Source organism: Lepisma saccharinum, chromosome 13, assembly GCF_977018435.1.
Source record: "Lepisma saccharinum chromosome 13, izLepSacc3.1, whole genome shotgun sequence".
Taxonomy (NCBI): domain Eukaryota; kingdom Metazoa; phylum Arthropoda; class Insecta; order Zygentoma; family Lepismatidae; genus Lepisma; species Lepisma saccharinum.
This window is the reverse complement of record NC_139241.1, coordinates 4279439-4297297: the sequence shown is the minus strand read 5'-3', so window position 1 is coordinate 4297297 and position 17859 is coordinate 4279439. Positions and strand designations below refer to the sequence as shown.

At 40.8% G+C, this 17859-nt stretch overlaps 1 protein-coding gene across 6 annotated transcripts in view; it reads left to right on the top strand.

Annotated features, from left to right (window-relative positions):
- The window catches only part of Prosap (SH3 and multiple ankyrin repeat domains prosap), a 363699-nt gene that overhangs the window by 172166 nt on the left and 173674 nt on the right, over positions 1-17859 (top strand). For all 6 annotated transcript variants that reach the window (XM_083133802.1, XM_083133805.1, XM_083133803.1 and 3 more), the window contains exon 2: positions 12897-13080. In XM_083133802.1, coding sequence (XP_082989928.1) covers positions 12931-13080 — 150 coding nt within the window. In that variant the 5' untranslated portion in view covers positions 12897-12930. The remainder of the gene's footprint in view (positions 1-12896; positions 13081-17859) is intronic.

Here is a 17859-nt window from a genome sequence, read left to right as displayed (position 1 = left end):
AGAATGACATCAGGGTCTGCCTATTCGGTTCCTCGTCTGCCGTGACGCCGCCTATCCTTGGAGTTGACGCAACAGGTCAGGAGGGACGAAGCAAGAGCCAGGAAAAGAAGTGAGCCTGTATTTTGTCTTTGGAAGGGAGCAGCGAAGGACTGGTGAGATGGACAGTGGCGTTTCCTATTACAACCGAGGATCGTGTTTTCTGCTGGTCAGCATTGAATGGCTGCTTACACACGATATGCAATGCATGGCTTCATCGAACAGAGGCGACATACAGTGGCTTCAGGAGCGGATGTAGTTTGTATGCATTTGATTTTAATTACGTCACCGTCTGGGTGGTCGAGAGTGCTGGATTCGCAAACTTGCTTCGAGTCCTGGAATTATCGTACCAGTGCTCGAGGCAGTGCCCATCCCCCTCCCCAAGTCCATATCGCACTCCCTCCCCAAAAAGGTAGAACATCCCCCCCCCGTTTATGCCGAATTAATTACTCAAATTATTTTTGTCAGACACAATTTGCGGAAAAATTGATACCAGAGGTGTAACCACGAATTCTTGTCTCGGGGGGGGGGGGGTTTACCAGGATACACGTACCAATAATAATAATAATATCTTATTATTACTACTACTACTACTACTACCAATAGTACTAGTAGTAGTGTCAAAGACGTTATTATCCTCATAATTTACGCAAGACGGTGGTAGAAGTCTGTGCTAACCATTTTGTTTGGAACAAACGATTTAAAATATTTTTTCAACACCGTCAATTTCACATTAGCTAATAATGGAAATCAAGCACACAAACTGTATTTTTGAATGGGAAAAATGAATGATAAATGCATTCCGAAGATACATGTGTAACTTTCATGTATAACATATGTTTTACACATATGCAACAAGCTAACACTAAATTCTGTAGGTATTCAATACAAATATAGAACACATATTATTTAAATACATTACATTAGAGAAAACAAGCAGAATGCGAGCGAAACGAGCAAGAAAATTTTTAGATTCAATTTTTGCAATAGAAAACAATATTGATTTAATAGGGCGCCAATAATTTCACTGGACGCAATGGCATTCTCTCTTTTACAACTTTTTTCTAGATCATTCGGCGCCCATGGCCGACTCCCGCCGCTCCTAGCTACAGCTCTGAACTTTACGAAAACGAGAAAGGCAGATAATGCGAGCGAAGCAAGCAAGAAAATTTTACAAAATGAATTTTTATTTGCATAAAATTTGAAATCGAATGGGTAATTGCTCCTCTGTGCCCCCCCCCCTTGCAGGTGCCCTTGGCCGTCAGTGTTTGTTCCCCATTGCTGTCCTAGAATGCGACTTCCGTCGGAGGTTTGGGGTGGGCAATGACTCTCTGCCCCTCCTGTGGTTCCGTCACTGTATAATACAGACATATTTAAGCAATATATGTTTACTTTAGATACTTTAGGCTCACTGCCATTGTTAGTCAACCCTATTCTGGACAGTTTCTCTGCTCCACTAACCTTGTATTAATGAGAATACCTCACCCCCTCCATCCAAACCGATTCTAAAGGCAAAAGAGGTGGTGTTTCATTTCAACCCTATCACCCACAGGTAGGTAGAAAAACACACAATAACCAAAACTAAAATGTCCCCCAAAAAAATTCCCATGACGCAGGGGCGTCATGAAATCCCCCTGTGGGCACCCCTGGCTCGAAGTGAGGGGAGGGTGGTATTCCCCAGCAGTGTCGTATACTGAGTTGAAGATGTGAACTACCTCACCATACCGCAGTGATCGAATTGATGAAAAACTGTGCTGAGGAGAAGGATCTCTTCCCCGTTCATGGTTTCAGATTAAAAATTGAAGCAAGAATCATGTATTAATAATAATAATAATAATAAGGTAAAGTTCGCCACATATAGAGCACCGTGTCATGAAGGCACATTTAGGGGAAGGAGTCCCACACAGTCAGGGGGGGGGGCGAGAGGGTGCTTGCTTCTGTACTGGTGGCAGTCTCTGTAAAGATCAGCGGCCGTTTTTTTTTTTCTTTCGTCAGCATTGTTGCTGTGAATTTTTTCTTCTTTTGTTCCTTCAAGTGGCCTGTTCGTCGTTTTTGATAATTGCCTATAGCTTAATGTAAGTTATGTTTTTTCTTTTTTGCATTGTTGATAAACGTTTGTTTTCCGCCTGCTTGTTCTTCCATCATTACACTGGAGCTGCTTTGAAGGTATCATCAGGTCGTGCTCGGAAAATTATTTAATGCGAGTTGTAACATGAAGGGTAGTTTTCTTCTTAATACGTTCTATGTATTTGTTCCACGTAACATGTACCATTTCAAGCTTTTTCAAAAACTGTTAGGAAGAGGCCCAATGTTCACGAAGAAATTTTATAGTTCGTTGTTGGGGATAGTGCGGCAGAAGGGATTTTAAAGATGACACAGTTGCTGTGCTCTTCGCATTTTGTCTCGTGGCAGACGGATGGTATAATGTACTATTTATTTTGTACCTCCATTGGTTACATTGAAAAGGTTCAAAAACTGTGTTTCTAAGGGCAGGATGATTTTATTTTGTATTTCACTAAAGGTAAAGGTAAAGTGTTCCCCTGTGCATAGCACCACGCCATGAAGGCGTATAGGGGGTGTGGGGGTAACGCCCCACACTTTCTTGATCCGGTCGAGAGTGGGGGTGATGTGATCAGCATCACGCCCCTGACCGCCTTTACCCCCCAGGGTTTCCCCCAGGTACCCATGTTATTCGACGCTGGGGCCGCTTCCATCGTTAGAAAAGTTCCCGGATTTGAACCGGCCGGGGATCGAACCCGGGACCTTTAGCATGGTAGTCAGACGCGTTACCGACTGAGCCACCGCGGCCATTTTTTATTTCACTACATAGTTCAATAAGACTGCAACGTGTATCTGAATGTTTACACAGTACGGCCACTTTCTTGGAGTAGAAGACTTAATACATATCATCATGGACGTCCAGGGGGAGGGTAAGGGGGGAGCATCCATGGAAAATGAATGTTAATCTAAAGTTATATATTTCACACATATATTTTAATTTCAATCAGTAATTTATGTTAATCAGTGGCGGCGATTAGGGATGCAGTTGCCCCTACCCCCTCTCCAGTTTTGAAAGGTTGTATACGTGTTTCATGTTTTCCTTCTTTTCAGAATCACCCCCTAAATTTCTTTCCGCACCCCCTCAGCACCCCTAGATGAATAATCCTGGCTCCGCCGCTGCACACAGTCTCGATCTCGGCTACTTTGGAGGTAATGTGATCAGCACCACACTCCGGTCGCCTTTATCCACGGGGTTGCCCCAGTACCATTGATTTGAGGCTGGGTGAGCCTCAGAGCCGCTTTATGCGGAGTCAAGGCCGGAAAAAATCTTACCTTAGATCACCCAACCCGGGAACCAAACCATGGTATCCCGCGTGGCAGTCAGATTACATACAGACTAAACCACCGCGGCTCAGAATATTATATCAAGACAGGTTTTCAACTCCTGACGCACCATCCCATTATCATATTATTCAAATAACAATTTTATGCACGTTTTCTAATTGATTTTCTCCTGTATTTTGATCTCTTGGCTTCGGAGATAGCCTAGCGAGCCTAGAATATGTGCTCCTGCCCCCCCCCCTAGCAAATTTTCGCAAATAGAACAAATAGAGCGATATACAATTTGCTTGCTAATATATATGCACCGCACTCTACGTCACCTACTTTGATGTCACACAATTACCCTTCGACCAGCACCAAGTATGAAAACCTCCAGCAACTTAATTAGCTGTAAAGCATGGCTACAAAGTTTTCTTCAGACATCTCGTTCTAAGCGATATAATTCAGTGAAGAAAAGAGGGGAGAAAACTGATTGGTGTTACGTCATGTCCTCTTTAGCTGTTGATTGGCTGCTTTGCTCTCTGACCAATCCGGAAAGCGAATCCCTGGTGAAATGATTGTGTGAAAACAGAAAGCTCGCGTGAGACGCATACAGAAGTGCGCAAGGGGAACATGCTCTTCGCGCAGATGAAGTGAAAAGTAAAATCAGATTGCTAGAATGGACGAAGGAAAGCGCGGTTAATTTTGAGAGTCAGAAAATAATGTAATTTAGCAGAGGAAGTTCCCACGAATGAATGATTTCCGAGGAAGATAGCACGAGTGTTAGGAAGAAAATCTACTTACACGCTCAAGAACATGTTCTCGTGTTACGGTGGGCTTGTAGCGTATGTAACTGTTTCAGGGGCTAATGAGTTATTCATATTACTACTTTCAGAAGAAATCTATCATTACTTCCGGAAGTGCCCGTCAACACAAGTAAAAAAAAAAAGTGGAACTGTGCTTACGGCACCAAGTGCTTATTCCCGACATGCACTCTTGGATTTCTATACGTTTGATGGTGATTATTGTTAATATTGATTGTGGACTAGCTCAGGTAGACAAAGAGCGTTTAAGACCATTTAATGTACACATAGAGATCCATGTCACGAAAGTGTGCACCCTACCGGATAGTTTTGGTTATTTCACGTCACTTTCTACCTCTTGATTTAAATGCGACGAGGATGAATGATGATGATGATTTGCGATAGATGGGTTTTGTTTATTCTACTTTGCTTTTCTGCCACTTTTGAATAATCGCTAAAAGGAGGATTACTGATGATACGATGAAAGATAAAGGGTCACTCACAAGACAGGTCGGGATTCGAACTCGGGACCCCTGACGCTGCAGGATCAACGAGTTCGAATTTGTGTTTTAAGTCCACTTTATGCACAGTAAGGCTAATCGGGACTGGACCAACAGTTTAAACTGGGATCCGAACCATTGCGTGCCCCTTGATTAAAAGGCGACGATGTTACCACTACGCCATCGGGGAGGCCACCACAGATATTCGTAACTAGAGTATGTCTTTTCTTTGCAGTCAGTCTTGTATGTCACGTTATTTTTTAATCATTAAAACTGTGATCAAAAGGGGGTTAGGATTCCACCTTCTCCCCGACCATTCGGGGAAACACTCTTGTTTCTTCCACATTTTGTATCTGTCCCATTCAGCCATTCGTGTCCTCGAATAAAAGAGGAAAAAGGTGACCTGAGAAATACTATTTTTCTACACCGGGGTTGCTAACACGTGTTACTAACAAAAGTTGGTAATATTTCGAAAAACGCTTGTGAATTTGTTATCAACATCTCATGCTGCAACAGATTTCCCGTGTTGGCAACAGAAATGTTGTTATCCACAAGAAGTCGGTAAAGATCAAAGAATGTTAGCAACATTTGTTACCAGCACATGTTAACAGAGCCTTTTCGATGTTATGTTATAGTAACATTTCCCCCCGCTCCCCTTCCACCACCATCACACCAGTGACAGCAAGCCAGCGAATGCGAAAGCGTCTTTTCGTACAACACCGCCAGGTATGTTGTGTTCCGCGAGAAGCCTGTCCTTCTGGACCAAACTTGTCCACAATTTAAAGACAAAAACCAACAGTTCACTTCCGCTATAATTAGCTCTTTCCCGCAGTGAAGGTCTCACCCAGAATCTTCTTGGTCTTTTCTCTTGCACTAAAATATGACATAATGCCACAGACAGTACAACTTCCTCCACAATCGGCATCTTGCAGCCAAAACGTTAACAAAAGTTATTCACAAGTCAAACTAGTGTTCTGGTTACCAACATTTGTTGACAACATCTGTTGGTAACAATAAGTTGATAACATTTGTTAGTAACATTCGGTGTAAACGCGGCTTTATACTCAACTCCTACGTGTGAACTTGTGCAGTAGGTTCACCTACATTTTGAGAACTTTTTATCACTCCTGTTCCCCTTGATGAGCAGTTGCATTCGCTTTCGCATTTCCCAATTCCTGTTCTGAATGATTTCCGTCTGTGCTCGAGGCTAATAAAACGAACTGCATATCGTTTGATCCTGGCCTCCAACGCTACATCAAATCCACTTCCTAAAACATTGCCTGGCCTTGGGAACGGCTACTCCAGTGGGCGTATAACGTTGGCTGCCACTATCGGCTTTCAGTGCGCTTGCATCGACTTTTCATTAGTCGAATGCAGCGAAACTCCAACCAAGGAATGATATCGCTGTTCCAATATGGCTGCGTGAAGCTCTACGTACAGAAGTTGAAGTCTATGTTTATTCGTCTGTGGTCCTTTCTAATGTCTATGTTTAAAAAACACAGAGTTCATGTTGGATAAATACTTTTCCTTCGTTGCAACACATTCGTTTATGTATAATAAAAATAAAAATGTACTTGTAAATAAACAACAGAAACCTCGAATGTTTGTTAAACCACTCCACCTTGACTGAATGAACAATTGACGAACGACGTGAGAATACAAGCGCAGTAGCACACTGTTAAATGTTACAGGGTATTGTCAAATATCATACGTGACATTCTTAGCTTGAAAATAAAAATACAGTCGCTTGATTGTGAAGGAAGATTGAACACAACTGGTTACCCTGAACAGTGGCGTATAGTGGGATGCACAAGTATTGCTCAATAAGTGTTAATGCGATTGACAAAAGCAAGTTCCCTACATACGATACAACATTTGCGACTGGTTTCACGTTGGGTGTCAGGCAAATTGTCCATGACTATTTTCATTATTTTTTCTTCAATCCTGCGTGTTTTAAAGGAGTGGGGTTACGTATTCCGATGCAGAGATAGTCAGCAGCTTGTTTGGCGTTTTACTTCAGTTCTTTTAAGTTCTTATTGCGCAAAAGAAAGAGAATAAACAAGCTGATGGTTGATGGACAATTTGTTTGATAATACTTATTCATCCCACTCCAAATTGTCGTGTTCTTATCACAAAGAGAAAGGGACTAAAAAAAGAAGAGTGAAGTAAAAGGATTGAATAAGAGAGAAGGGAACATAAATAGAGGATAAAGCGAAGAAAGGGAACACCCATCACACAAAAGAGAGAGAGAAAGAGGGGGGTAGTTAAGAGACGGAAATGAGAGAATGGAAAACAATGAATAATTGGAGAGAAATGAAAAGTGAATTAGGAACAAAGAAAAGCCAGAGGTGAAACAGAATAACGTGCAAAACACAGAAAAGAAGAAAGGACAAATAATAGAAAGGGAGAGAAATAAAAATAAAAATAGAGAGAGAGAGAGAGAGTTTCAACGAGATAGGAAAAGGTAAGAAGTGAAGATATAGTGCGTCGCGGAAATGAACGAGAGAGGAATATTAAAGCGAGACAAAGAAGCGAAGAAGAGATAAAAGTGAAGAGAAGGAAACGAAAAAGAAGAGACAGAAAGACCACCTGGAAATATTCTGTGCCCTTCTTCCACCCGTACGAGAATCAATATTGTGACGCAATTATAAATGCACCTTAAAAGTATGCTTCGTTGACATTGTTACAAGAACAAAAATATGTTTCATATGGGGCATTTTTTAAAAAAGTTTTTGCCGATTCTTTGAAGTAAGACATTTTTTGTGGGTTTTATGGCATTTCAATGCATTTGGAACAGTTTTTTATGTTATCTATCTTGCCTTTTGTATGTTTTCGGGCAGAAGAGCCATTTCTTAGTATTTGTCCTTTTCTTGAAAGTAATTTACTTGTTTCCGAGTACGATAGTTTGCAAACAACTACTTCGACTTCAGAAAAGCTGGTGAAAATCTTACCCCCTTCCCCCATGGAGTTCGGAAACTCATTACTAACGCTAATACCAAAAAATTAAGCGATATTTCATTCCGTCACTTCTCAACTTTATCCAAACTGACACTGCCGACCTCTGTGGCGGTGTGGTTAGCACAGCGCGCTACGACTCCAGGAGCCCTGGGTTCGAACTCCAGACTGGACATGGGGGTTCTTTGTGAGCGTGCCTGCATCATATCGACTCATCCTCATCGTCGCGATTAGCCAAAAGTGGCAGGAAAGCGTAGTAGACCCAACAGCGAAAGAAACAGTAGGCGAATTGTTTACCACCATTTTCACTCGGTCTGAATTACACAATGTGATGACTAGGGAACGGAACTTTATGTGCTAAAAAACTCAGAAATATTTATATTTTTATGTCTCATAAATGTTGAAAATATGTGATAAAAACATGAAAATATGTGACAAAAATAAAAAAAACATTTGGTAACAAAAACAAAGTATTACATGCATTTTAAACACCTGAAATCAGTTTCTAAATTCTTACCTCTTAGTGAGCTATTTTTTGGAAGAGTTGCAGTGGATCACCATTGTTTTTTCCAAATTCTCCATTGTAAATCTGTGACGATTATCTCTAAATAGGATCTTATATTGTGAGAAAAATCGCTCCACGTCACAAGAAACAATTCTTGCATATTTGAAGCACGAAATGCCACTAACGCTGAAGTTTTCCAAAGCTTCCTCTTCCTCTACTTGACCTTCCAAAACACGTGCAATTTGGCACAACGTTTGAAAACCTTGTTTTTCCAAAAAATATCTGTACATTTAGACATTATCACTTGTGCGTTAGATCCAGTGGGGGTAATATTTCCCCCCCAATAGGATCGTAGGCGAGGCGCCAGAAGTCTGCCAGCGAGCGTGTTCAAAGACAAAACAAACCTAACACTCTCGATATGAAAAAGGTGCGGAGAATAAACCTTTTTTCCTTCGAGGATTTCGAGGTAGTGAAGACAATGAGCGATTTTATGTATTTAAAATGAAAATTCGCAAAATATGTATTTACATACGGAAAACTTGAAAATATGTGTTTTTATGTAAAATAAAATTTGCTGTGTTGACATATAAGGCTATGATCAGAATTTTGGCAAAAACGAGGGGGTCTATCTTATCGCAGAAAAAACCTTTATTTACCTAAACTTCCGTTCCCTAGTGATGACAATGAATTGAAATAACGACGTCAATAAGCAGAGAACAATGCCTGCTTCGAACCAACATAGTTTCATTCATTAAAACAACACAGGATGTAGAATAAAAAAGTAGTGAAAATAGCGGTGGACAATTTGCTTACCATTATCTTTGCCGTTGACTGTACAATAAACTAAATCAATCTACTTTCTGGCAAAAGATTGATGTAACGTTTTTTGTTTTGTATGTAATATATTGTTATCGATACTTTTCATCACACGTAAGCATACCTTTTGGGAGGATCACGTGCCCTCGTCCCCCATGCGCCCACGATTACAAGTGTAATTAGTTTCACCATCGCCGCCTGCCTGAATACAGGAAACACTTGCCCTTGCACACGTTCCCTCAGTCTCACCCAGGCAGACAGCTGATCCAATTCCAAACTGGTTAGTTTTGTACCGGAATTGATGCGTCACATTATCTAACATTCCTCAAACTTGTCAGTTCGACAAGCTGATTACGCGCCCATCACAGATAAGACTTTGTTTCAAAGAAAAACAAGTCATTGTACCGTGTCGAATAACAGCACGTGTTTGTTGATTTTTATAGGGTTGCATCCTGGGTGAATAATGGCGCTGCCTCTTCAAGTGCACACCGCTCGCCCCGAGTGGTGACCCACAGCTGACCTCGCCAGGAGAACATTACTTTCTCTTTCAAAAGCGCTGTCACTGTTTTGCGCAGGTGGCTGCCTCCTCATGCATCTTTTACATATTTTGTTTACAGTTGATTCCCGTTAGAGCCCTTTCTGCAGTGTTGCTAACTGACAATATTGTCTTTGCACCAAGTAAAGCAGAAACCATTTCATATTTCTAAATAAATCCGGAGATCATCGGTTAAGAAACAATTTTAACTGTGAAAGTAGTCAAGTACACTATTTGTCAGAAGTTAAATGCAAATATTTCAAAACCGTTGTTAATATAGTACGTAGTTGAACGTAGGTGCAAATGCCAATCCGGTGGTGGCGGAGTGGTTAGCACGTCGCGCTACGAAGCCAGGGGTCACTGATTCGAATCCCGGCTTGGCATGGATGTTTGTGAGTGTCCATTCATCAATTTCATCATATCACTCATCCCCATCTTCGTAAATTAGCGAAAGTGGCACGAAAAGCGAAGTAAAATAAAGTAAATCAATCAATCAATCCGGTGGTGCCTGACCGAATATAAGGGGAGGGGATTAAACGTGTCTAAACATTGCCTTGGTAAACATTTTGTACTAATTGTATAATCAAACAAACAATGAATTGATTAATATCAAGTAGAAGTTTCAAAAATATGTAACATACATTATATATACACACAGTAGGCCTACTAAAAATAATATTGTTAACGTTAATACATTTAACCCTTAACTAGGCGCGCGGGAGTAAATTTGACCCCCAGGTAGGGATTTCTTAACGCCCAGACACTTGTTGGTTGCCCCCGGTGCTAGCTTATCTAGTACCTTCCTAAAACAGTCTGATTCAACTGTCGAGGTCATTTCCTTCATTGTGTGTGTAATTGCAGTAAGGTCAAGCTGTTCCAAAGTTGATGGGGGTCAAATTTAACCCCACGCGCCTAGTTGCGTATGTGATTTTATGTTGTTAATTTTTTTTTTAGAACTTTCGCTTACTGTGCTACTTGATATGTGTTGTATGATCGTATTTTAAAGTGAATGTTTAATTTGTCTAAGAAATCGTTCAAAAGCTCGTAGTATGAAAGACAGCATGGGCATATACGGTGGCAGTTGGAGGACATTTCGAACCTAGTTCATCTGAAATGCTTCAAGATGAATAATTGACTCCAAAGCAGATCATGATGTAGAATATCATGTTACTGAGTGAGAACATTATACTAATTCTAAGACAAATCATGATGATGAGAATGATATCCCGGATGAAGATGAAACTTATTTCCTGGGAAAAGACAAAATTACTCGATGGAAGCTCCCTGCTCATGTTCGAATGTTCACAAAAGAAGTATGAACATTGTTTTACATCTTGTTGGATCACTTGCAACTGCAAAAGATGCCAAATCTGCTGTCGAGGATTTTCACTTTTCATAATGACAGTACTGTGAGAATCATTGTGGAAAATACCAATTCGTATGAAAAATTATACGGGAATATTCTGTAAGGGATGCCAAATTTGCCGATGAAGATGAAGTTTTAAAAACAAGACAAGTTTATTTGACATAATATATAATTTAAAAAAGAATACAATGGCCCCATTTAGTTAGTTGTGTAAAACAATTGAGATTTTGAAAATTTATGTATTGGAACTTCATTTCTTTCAAAAGAAAACATACTAAAAATATATATTTGTATTTTTTTTAAAAGATGGATATTTGTAAATTTACACATATTTGAAGTGTATACCCTACAAAAAAATATTTTTTGTATTGCTTATTCCACACTTTCCTCATTATTATCATTTGATTCAACTATTGCAAGAAAGGGTTTTGAAATGTTGAACATGCAATGTCTGTCCATAGGCTATTATTATTTTAAAATTAATTGCACCTCTTTTCGTTCTTGAAAATAGTCAATTTAATCGTATAAAAGTACTTTTTGGTGCAATGTATCTTACTTGATTACAAATAATATTTTATATTTGGGGGTCAAATTTACCCCCACGCGCCTACTTAAGGTGGTGAAAGAGGGACGCCTGGTTAAGGGTTAAGCAAGACCAAATTCTTTTAATAATCGTGCATATTTGTACTTGGTCAAAATTACCATTTTTTTTGGTACATTGTTACCACGGAGCTTAACGAATCGCATTTTGTTATTGAAACAAATAAGTTTTTGTGTGTGTGTGTGTGTGTGTGTGTGTGTGTGTGGGGGTGTGTGTGTGTGTGTGTGTGTGTGTGTGTGTGTGTAGGAGAGTCCTAAAATGTACCTCTCCTGTTCTAACGCCACTGAACGTGAATGATTGATTAATTTTGGTGTATTTTACCTAGCTTTTCTGCCATTTTGACTAAGTGAGGAAGGGTGATGGATGATATGATGAAGGGACATCCACAAAGAATACCCACACCCAGGCCGGGATTCGAACCCGGGACCCCCTGGCGTTGTAACGCACTGTGCAAACCACTCCGCCTCGGAGGTCGGCCGCAGTGAATGGTTTTGTACAGTCAACAGCAAAGATAATGGTTGGCAAATTGTCCACCACTATTTTCATTACTTTTTTATTCTACGTCATGTGTTGTTTTAAGGAATGAAACTATGTTGATTCCAAGCAGGCATTGTTCTCTGCTTATTGAAGTCATTATTTCAATTCATTGTCATCACGTTGTGTAATACAGACCGAATGAAAATGGTGATGGACAATTTTGCCTACTGTTTTTTTTTACGTTGGGTGTACGGACTGGATGTGTCCCGCGTCGCTTTTCATATTCGTGTGAAATCCCCGTGTTGCGTGTCGCTTCGATCTGAATGCTTCCTCCAAGTTACTTTTCTGTATAGCCGTAAGCAATAATAATGTGACAGGCTCGGCCATCGCCGTGAAGTTATGCAACACATAGAGCGCATTGCAGCGGAGGGTGTGTTTCAGGCAGGGTTGTTAAACGTTCAGGAATTTAAAATTCAATTCCAGTCCAGGAGAGAAAGTAAGCAAGCCAAAATGAGTTCTGGACCGTAAAGAACCTTTTTAACTGTAAAAAGTATTTCAATTCGGTCAAGGAACCTTTTCCCGGATGATTTTGAATATGGTCCAGGAACCTTTTTTCATATCAGTTTAAATAAGGTTCCCGGACCGTTAACAACCCTGGTTTCAGGATATTTATATACAAAATATCAACCCTCATATATGCATTTATTGCCAGCAAATGTTTGTGAGATGTATTTTTTCTTCAAATGTACCACAAATTATAGTTTATAGAAGAAAGTAACTACTGTGAAGTAACTAAAATATTATAGTGATATGATAAAATGTTGATGCAATATTCAATTAATGCAAAATGTTTATTAAACCAATGGAATTGCTTTAAAACCACTTCCCCCCCTTTGTATGTGTCTATATACACAAATGCTTAGCATCAAGTATTGCTTGCCTTTGTGACGTGTAGTGAAGGTGCTTCCTTTGTGCTTGCAGATGCTCTGAGAGGCAGGGGTCGTTGAGAGGGAGCATGGAGGACGAGTGCGGAGGCGCCACCGACGAGGGCTACCTGCTCATCCGCGTCCACGTCCCGGAGCTCAACGTCCACAAGTGTCTCCAGTTCCATCGGGACGAGCTCGTCTGGGACGTCAAGCAGCAGTGTCTGGCAGCACTGCCCAAGGTGAGTCAAAGCTTCCTCTTCGTGTGTACATATAAATACCTGCTAAATTTCTGAGAATGTGTTACTTTTTCATTCATATCAAAATACAAGGGTTTTCACTCGCTCCCGGCCCATGATTTTCACTAATAAAAATCGAACTATTGGTCATAATGTAACGGAATTTGCTACGGTGTAGCTACGAGATGCATAGTGACGTCATTGGAAATGGCGCCACAGTCTTTCTAGTATGGACATGCTCGTCCGTCTATGCGATTCTGCCGTTACATGCCAATCGTACGGACGTATGCTTTCAGTCTGAGTTCTTGGCCCTGCTGTTGTGACGCATCTGATAGTGGTTCGTGTTTGTTCGGGTTCGGTTGAAAGTTCGTGATTACAATCAGTGGTTCGTGGTGTTTAGTGGAACAGCGTCTGTTTATCACACGCACGTACTGGAAAAGGGAAGATCTATCGCAACAAGCCACGGACTATCATTGAAATGCAAGACAGCATTCGGCGGGAAATTGACGCTGTGACTCCTGATGTGTTGGTGGCTACCTTCTCCAACATGGAGAAGCGCGTGAGGCATGCACTGATGCTAATGGCGACCACTTCCAACAATCGCTGTGACGTCACCATGCTTCCCATACAACAAGGTATGTCCGTAGCAAATTTCATTACATTATGATCAATAGTTTGATCTGTATAAGCGAAAATCAGGGGCCGAGAGCTAGTGAAACACCCTGTTTGAGCACATGTTCCCCACTGGAGCAACTGCTCTCCAGTTAGATCAACACATAAGTTTTGGAGCTCCAATCGGGGATCGAACCCGGAACCGCTCGCACCAAATGTGAGAACACTAATCTTCCGGCTGAGCTTGTTTTGGCCAATTTGGAACTGATGGATGATGTCGGAAGACCAAAGAAGAAATGGCTGGATGATTTAAAAGCAACTGGAATCTGGAAACGTAGAATAAATGAACAGTGGAAGAATAAATGGGATATAGTCTGGAATGAGGCCAAGGTTTTTCAGAAACTGTAGTGAGAGCAACTCACGCTTCCTTGATTTTCACTTTTTCCCATTCTTAATTCTGTACAGTTCTGTAACGCTGGAGATGTGCGGTACTTGAAAACAGTTTCATCCAACGGATTCAACAATTGCTCCCCCTCTTAATCTCCTCTTATTAGAATCCGGTGTCATTTGTTATATCTCCACGGTTGACACACGCTCACTTCCCAGCCTGAAGTTACCGACACTGAAATGGTACCGTTAGGGAGTTTTCACACAGAAGTGACAAGCGACACAGTGCGCCTGTTAAGAAAATGGTCCAGTCCGAGTGACACGCAAGCGACATTTGCAGACTGCGTACGAAACGTTGCATTTATATCTGTCTGCTAGTTTCCAAGTGAGAAGTGTCGCTTGCCGTTTGTAGTTCGTCACTTAACAATTCACAAGCAGCTTACAGCAACGTTGAAGTGCGCTGTAGTTTTTCCAACAAGTATACGGTACATTTATAAACCAATCCTGTGATGTCTGCAGTGTAGCTACAATCGAATTGAATTTAGCAGGTGAGAAAGCTTTACGTAAATCTGGGAGAATGTCGTCTAGTTCCGCCCGCCAGGTGTCTCCACTGAGATGAAAAATCGAATAATTTCGAAGTGTCTTTTCGCTTTCAGTTCGGGAGCGTAACTCGAATAAAATTTAAACCTCCAACACGGACATTGATTCGCTTATGTAATAACAATTATAATTACCGGCCTGATTTGAAACTGTAGTAGATGTCTCTTCCGTCAAGAAAAGCGCATGCTTTTGTTTTTCCTCCCCATCAAGAAAGGGATGCTGTAGGTACTAAATATTTACAAGAAATGTGGATTGAAACGTACTGAAGTATTTTTGTGTCAGGACCGTGATGGTTTTAAAACATGTTCATTAGCACAAGACTTTTTTTACTTTTCCCTGGATGTAGTCTGTATGTATCTCAAAAACATGTTTCTTCGCCGGGGTATGAAGCAATATGATGCACATCAATCGATCGGGTGGGTAAGTTAATTAACGACAGCAATGCCGTAGCCAAGGGAGGGGATGGGGGGAGTCGTCGTCCGGGCACCGAGATAAAGTGGGTGACGAACGATCAAGGAAGAGAAAATGCTGGGAAAGAGTAAATTTTCGCTGCATTCTGTGAAAGTATTGGCGCTGTATAAAATTCGTGCTACTGTCAGTTTTCTAAGACATATATATATTATTTTTCTCTCGCTTCACTCGCAATGCAATAGTTTCTCTGAGACACGCCAAGTTTACATTGTATACGACTGGTTCGTAACGACGTGATGGACAAGATGCCGAGTAATGACTAAATAATGTAATAGTCTGTCTAGTGACGTTTTGATCATCATGAAAAACGTGTGCTTGGGGGTCTTGATTAAGTTGCACGAGGGTTGCTGTTTATGTATCCGGAATGACAAACAAAAAAGAAATATGCATCATTGAACATGGTTTTATTGTTTTTCAAAATATTCTTCATGATGATCGATGCACTTTTGCATACGTTTGAACCAATTCTCATAGCACTTTGCCCATTCCGATTGCGGTATTTTGAACGCATCAATCGCTTCTTCAGGCGTCGAAAATCGTTGACCACGTAGCTTATTATCCCCGTACGGGAACAAAAAGAAATCATTGGGTGCTAAATCAGGGCTATACGGCGGATGACCCATCAATTCAATGTTTTCACCGGTCAAATATTGAGTTGTTTGGACCGATGTGTGACAACTCGCATTGTTATGGTGAAGAATGATCCTGCGTCGCTGGTTGTTTTTTCTGATTTCCCCAAAGACTTCTGGCAAACAAATGGTTATGTACCATTCAAAATTGACGTTTCTATGATTCTCTAGTGGCACTGTAGCCCCATGTCCATTTTTCCCAAAAAAACAGGCGACCATTTGCTTCGAAGTGCTTCTTGCACGAACAACTTTTGTTAGGTTTGGCTCATCTTGGAACACCCACACCGTCGACTGCTGTTTGCTTTCGGGCTCATATGCATAGATCCAAGATTCGTTACCTGTGTAGATGTTATACACGGCTTTTGAAGCACCACGATTGTATTTTGTGAGTATTTGGTTGCACCAATCGACACGAGCCTTTTTTTGAGCGATTGTCAAATTATGCGGGATCCAACGCGAACAAATCTTCCTCACGGCTAAATGTTCATGCAATATCTTATGCATGCTAGTCATACTAATGCCCAGGGATGCCTCAATCTCACGATATGTCACATGACGATCTTGCATTATCAGTTCTCGCACAGCATCAATGTTTTCTGGGACAACAACCGATTTTGGATGGCCTTCTTTAGATTCGTCCATGAGCGAACGACGGCCACGATTGAATTCACTAAACCAGTGATATACAGTGCTTTTAGATGGTGCTTCATCGCCAAACGTCGAAGTGAGTTAGTTGATCGACGCACTGTTGTTGAGATAATCCACGTCAAAAGTCGTAGAAAATCATTGCTCGAAAATGTTCTCGAGTTAATTCCATTGTTGGCCTCCGATGAAATTTTCAGGTCCCTGTAACAAACAAAAATAGCATCCGTAAGCACAACGTTCTCGGGTACATATACCATAGAAATGTCCAACTTTACGATGAATATATTAGATGTTACCTAGCAACATTAGTGTTGCCAGTTCCGGATACATAAATAGCAACCCTCGTACTACAGCTGCATTGTGAGATATAGGAAATATCCCCAGTATTCAAGTTATAAAATAATATTTCGTCTTGGTGATTTGTAATATACGTACGATAATGTAATATGTAATATACGTATATTTAAAGTACATCTATCATTTTCACATTTGTATTGTATTATAATCCTACCTATTAATTCGTAGAGTTTCTGTTTTGCTTGTTTCCTAAGGGAATGACTATCTGAAGCAGGGTGGCACCGAATTATGTTATCGACTTGAAAAACAGTAGACTATCATTAATCGACGAAATTGCTTCGCTATGGAAGTGCGGGGAGAAAATCCAACGAACGAAGCTTTATTATTAACTATGGTGAACACTTCTACTGCAATGTAATCAGATAGTATTAAAACTTACTTTGATCTAAATTGTTCACTCATTTTCCGAGTTGTACAGTGGGATCCTTGAGTATTACCGTGCAAATTGTCCATGACTATTTTCATTAATTTTTATCTTACATCCGATGTGTTTTTAAGCGATGGATTTTTATGTATGATGGTGCAGAAGTTGTCAACAGCTTGTTTTGAGTTTTCTTTTAATTCTTGAAGCTCCTATTGGGTCAAATAAAGTACACGAACATGGTGATGGACAATTTGCTCGGTAATACTCATGGATCCCACTGTACACCATTGTTCAGCGGCTTCGCGGCAGACCCGTTCGAACCGTCCACTTGGCGGCGCTGATAATTTCCGTACTACACTTTCAGAAGCAAGTGACTTATCTTGCAGCGCATGGAACAAATGTTCCCCACATAAAAGAAAAAAAACGAAAGTTGTTTAGCCATGAATGGTGAACGCCATATTAGAACCCCTTGCACTGATGAGAACATTATTGGAAGAATCAGAATGTATAATATCTTCCCCGTTATGGACAGAAGTAAAATCGACCTTGGCCTGAGTCGTAGTTTTCGTCATCAAAACTTTTAGTGCCCATTTCTTGGAGATTCGCGCCGCCATGAAATGTTACTAAATACTCACGGCTTCTGTGAAGTGTTTGCTGTTCTCTACCAGTGTGTTCTGAGCTGAGCATCGGTTGACAGCCTGTAATTCCACAGTGCTA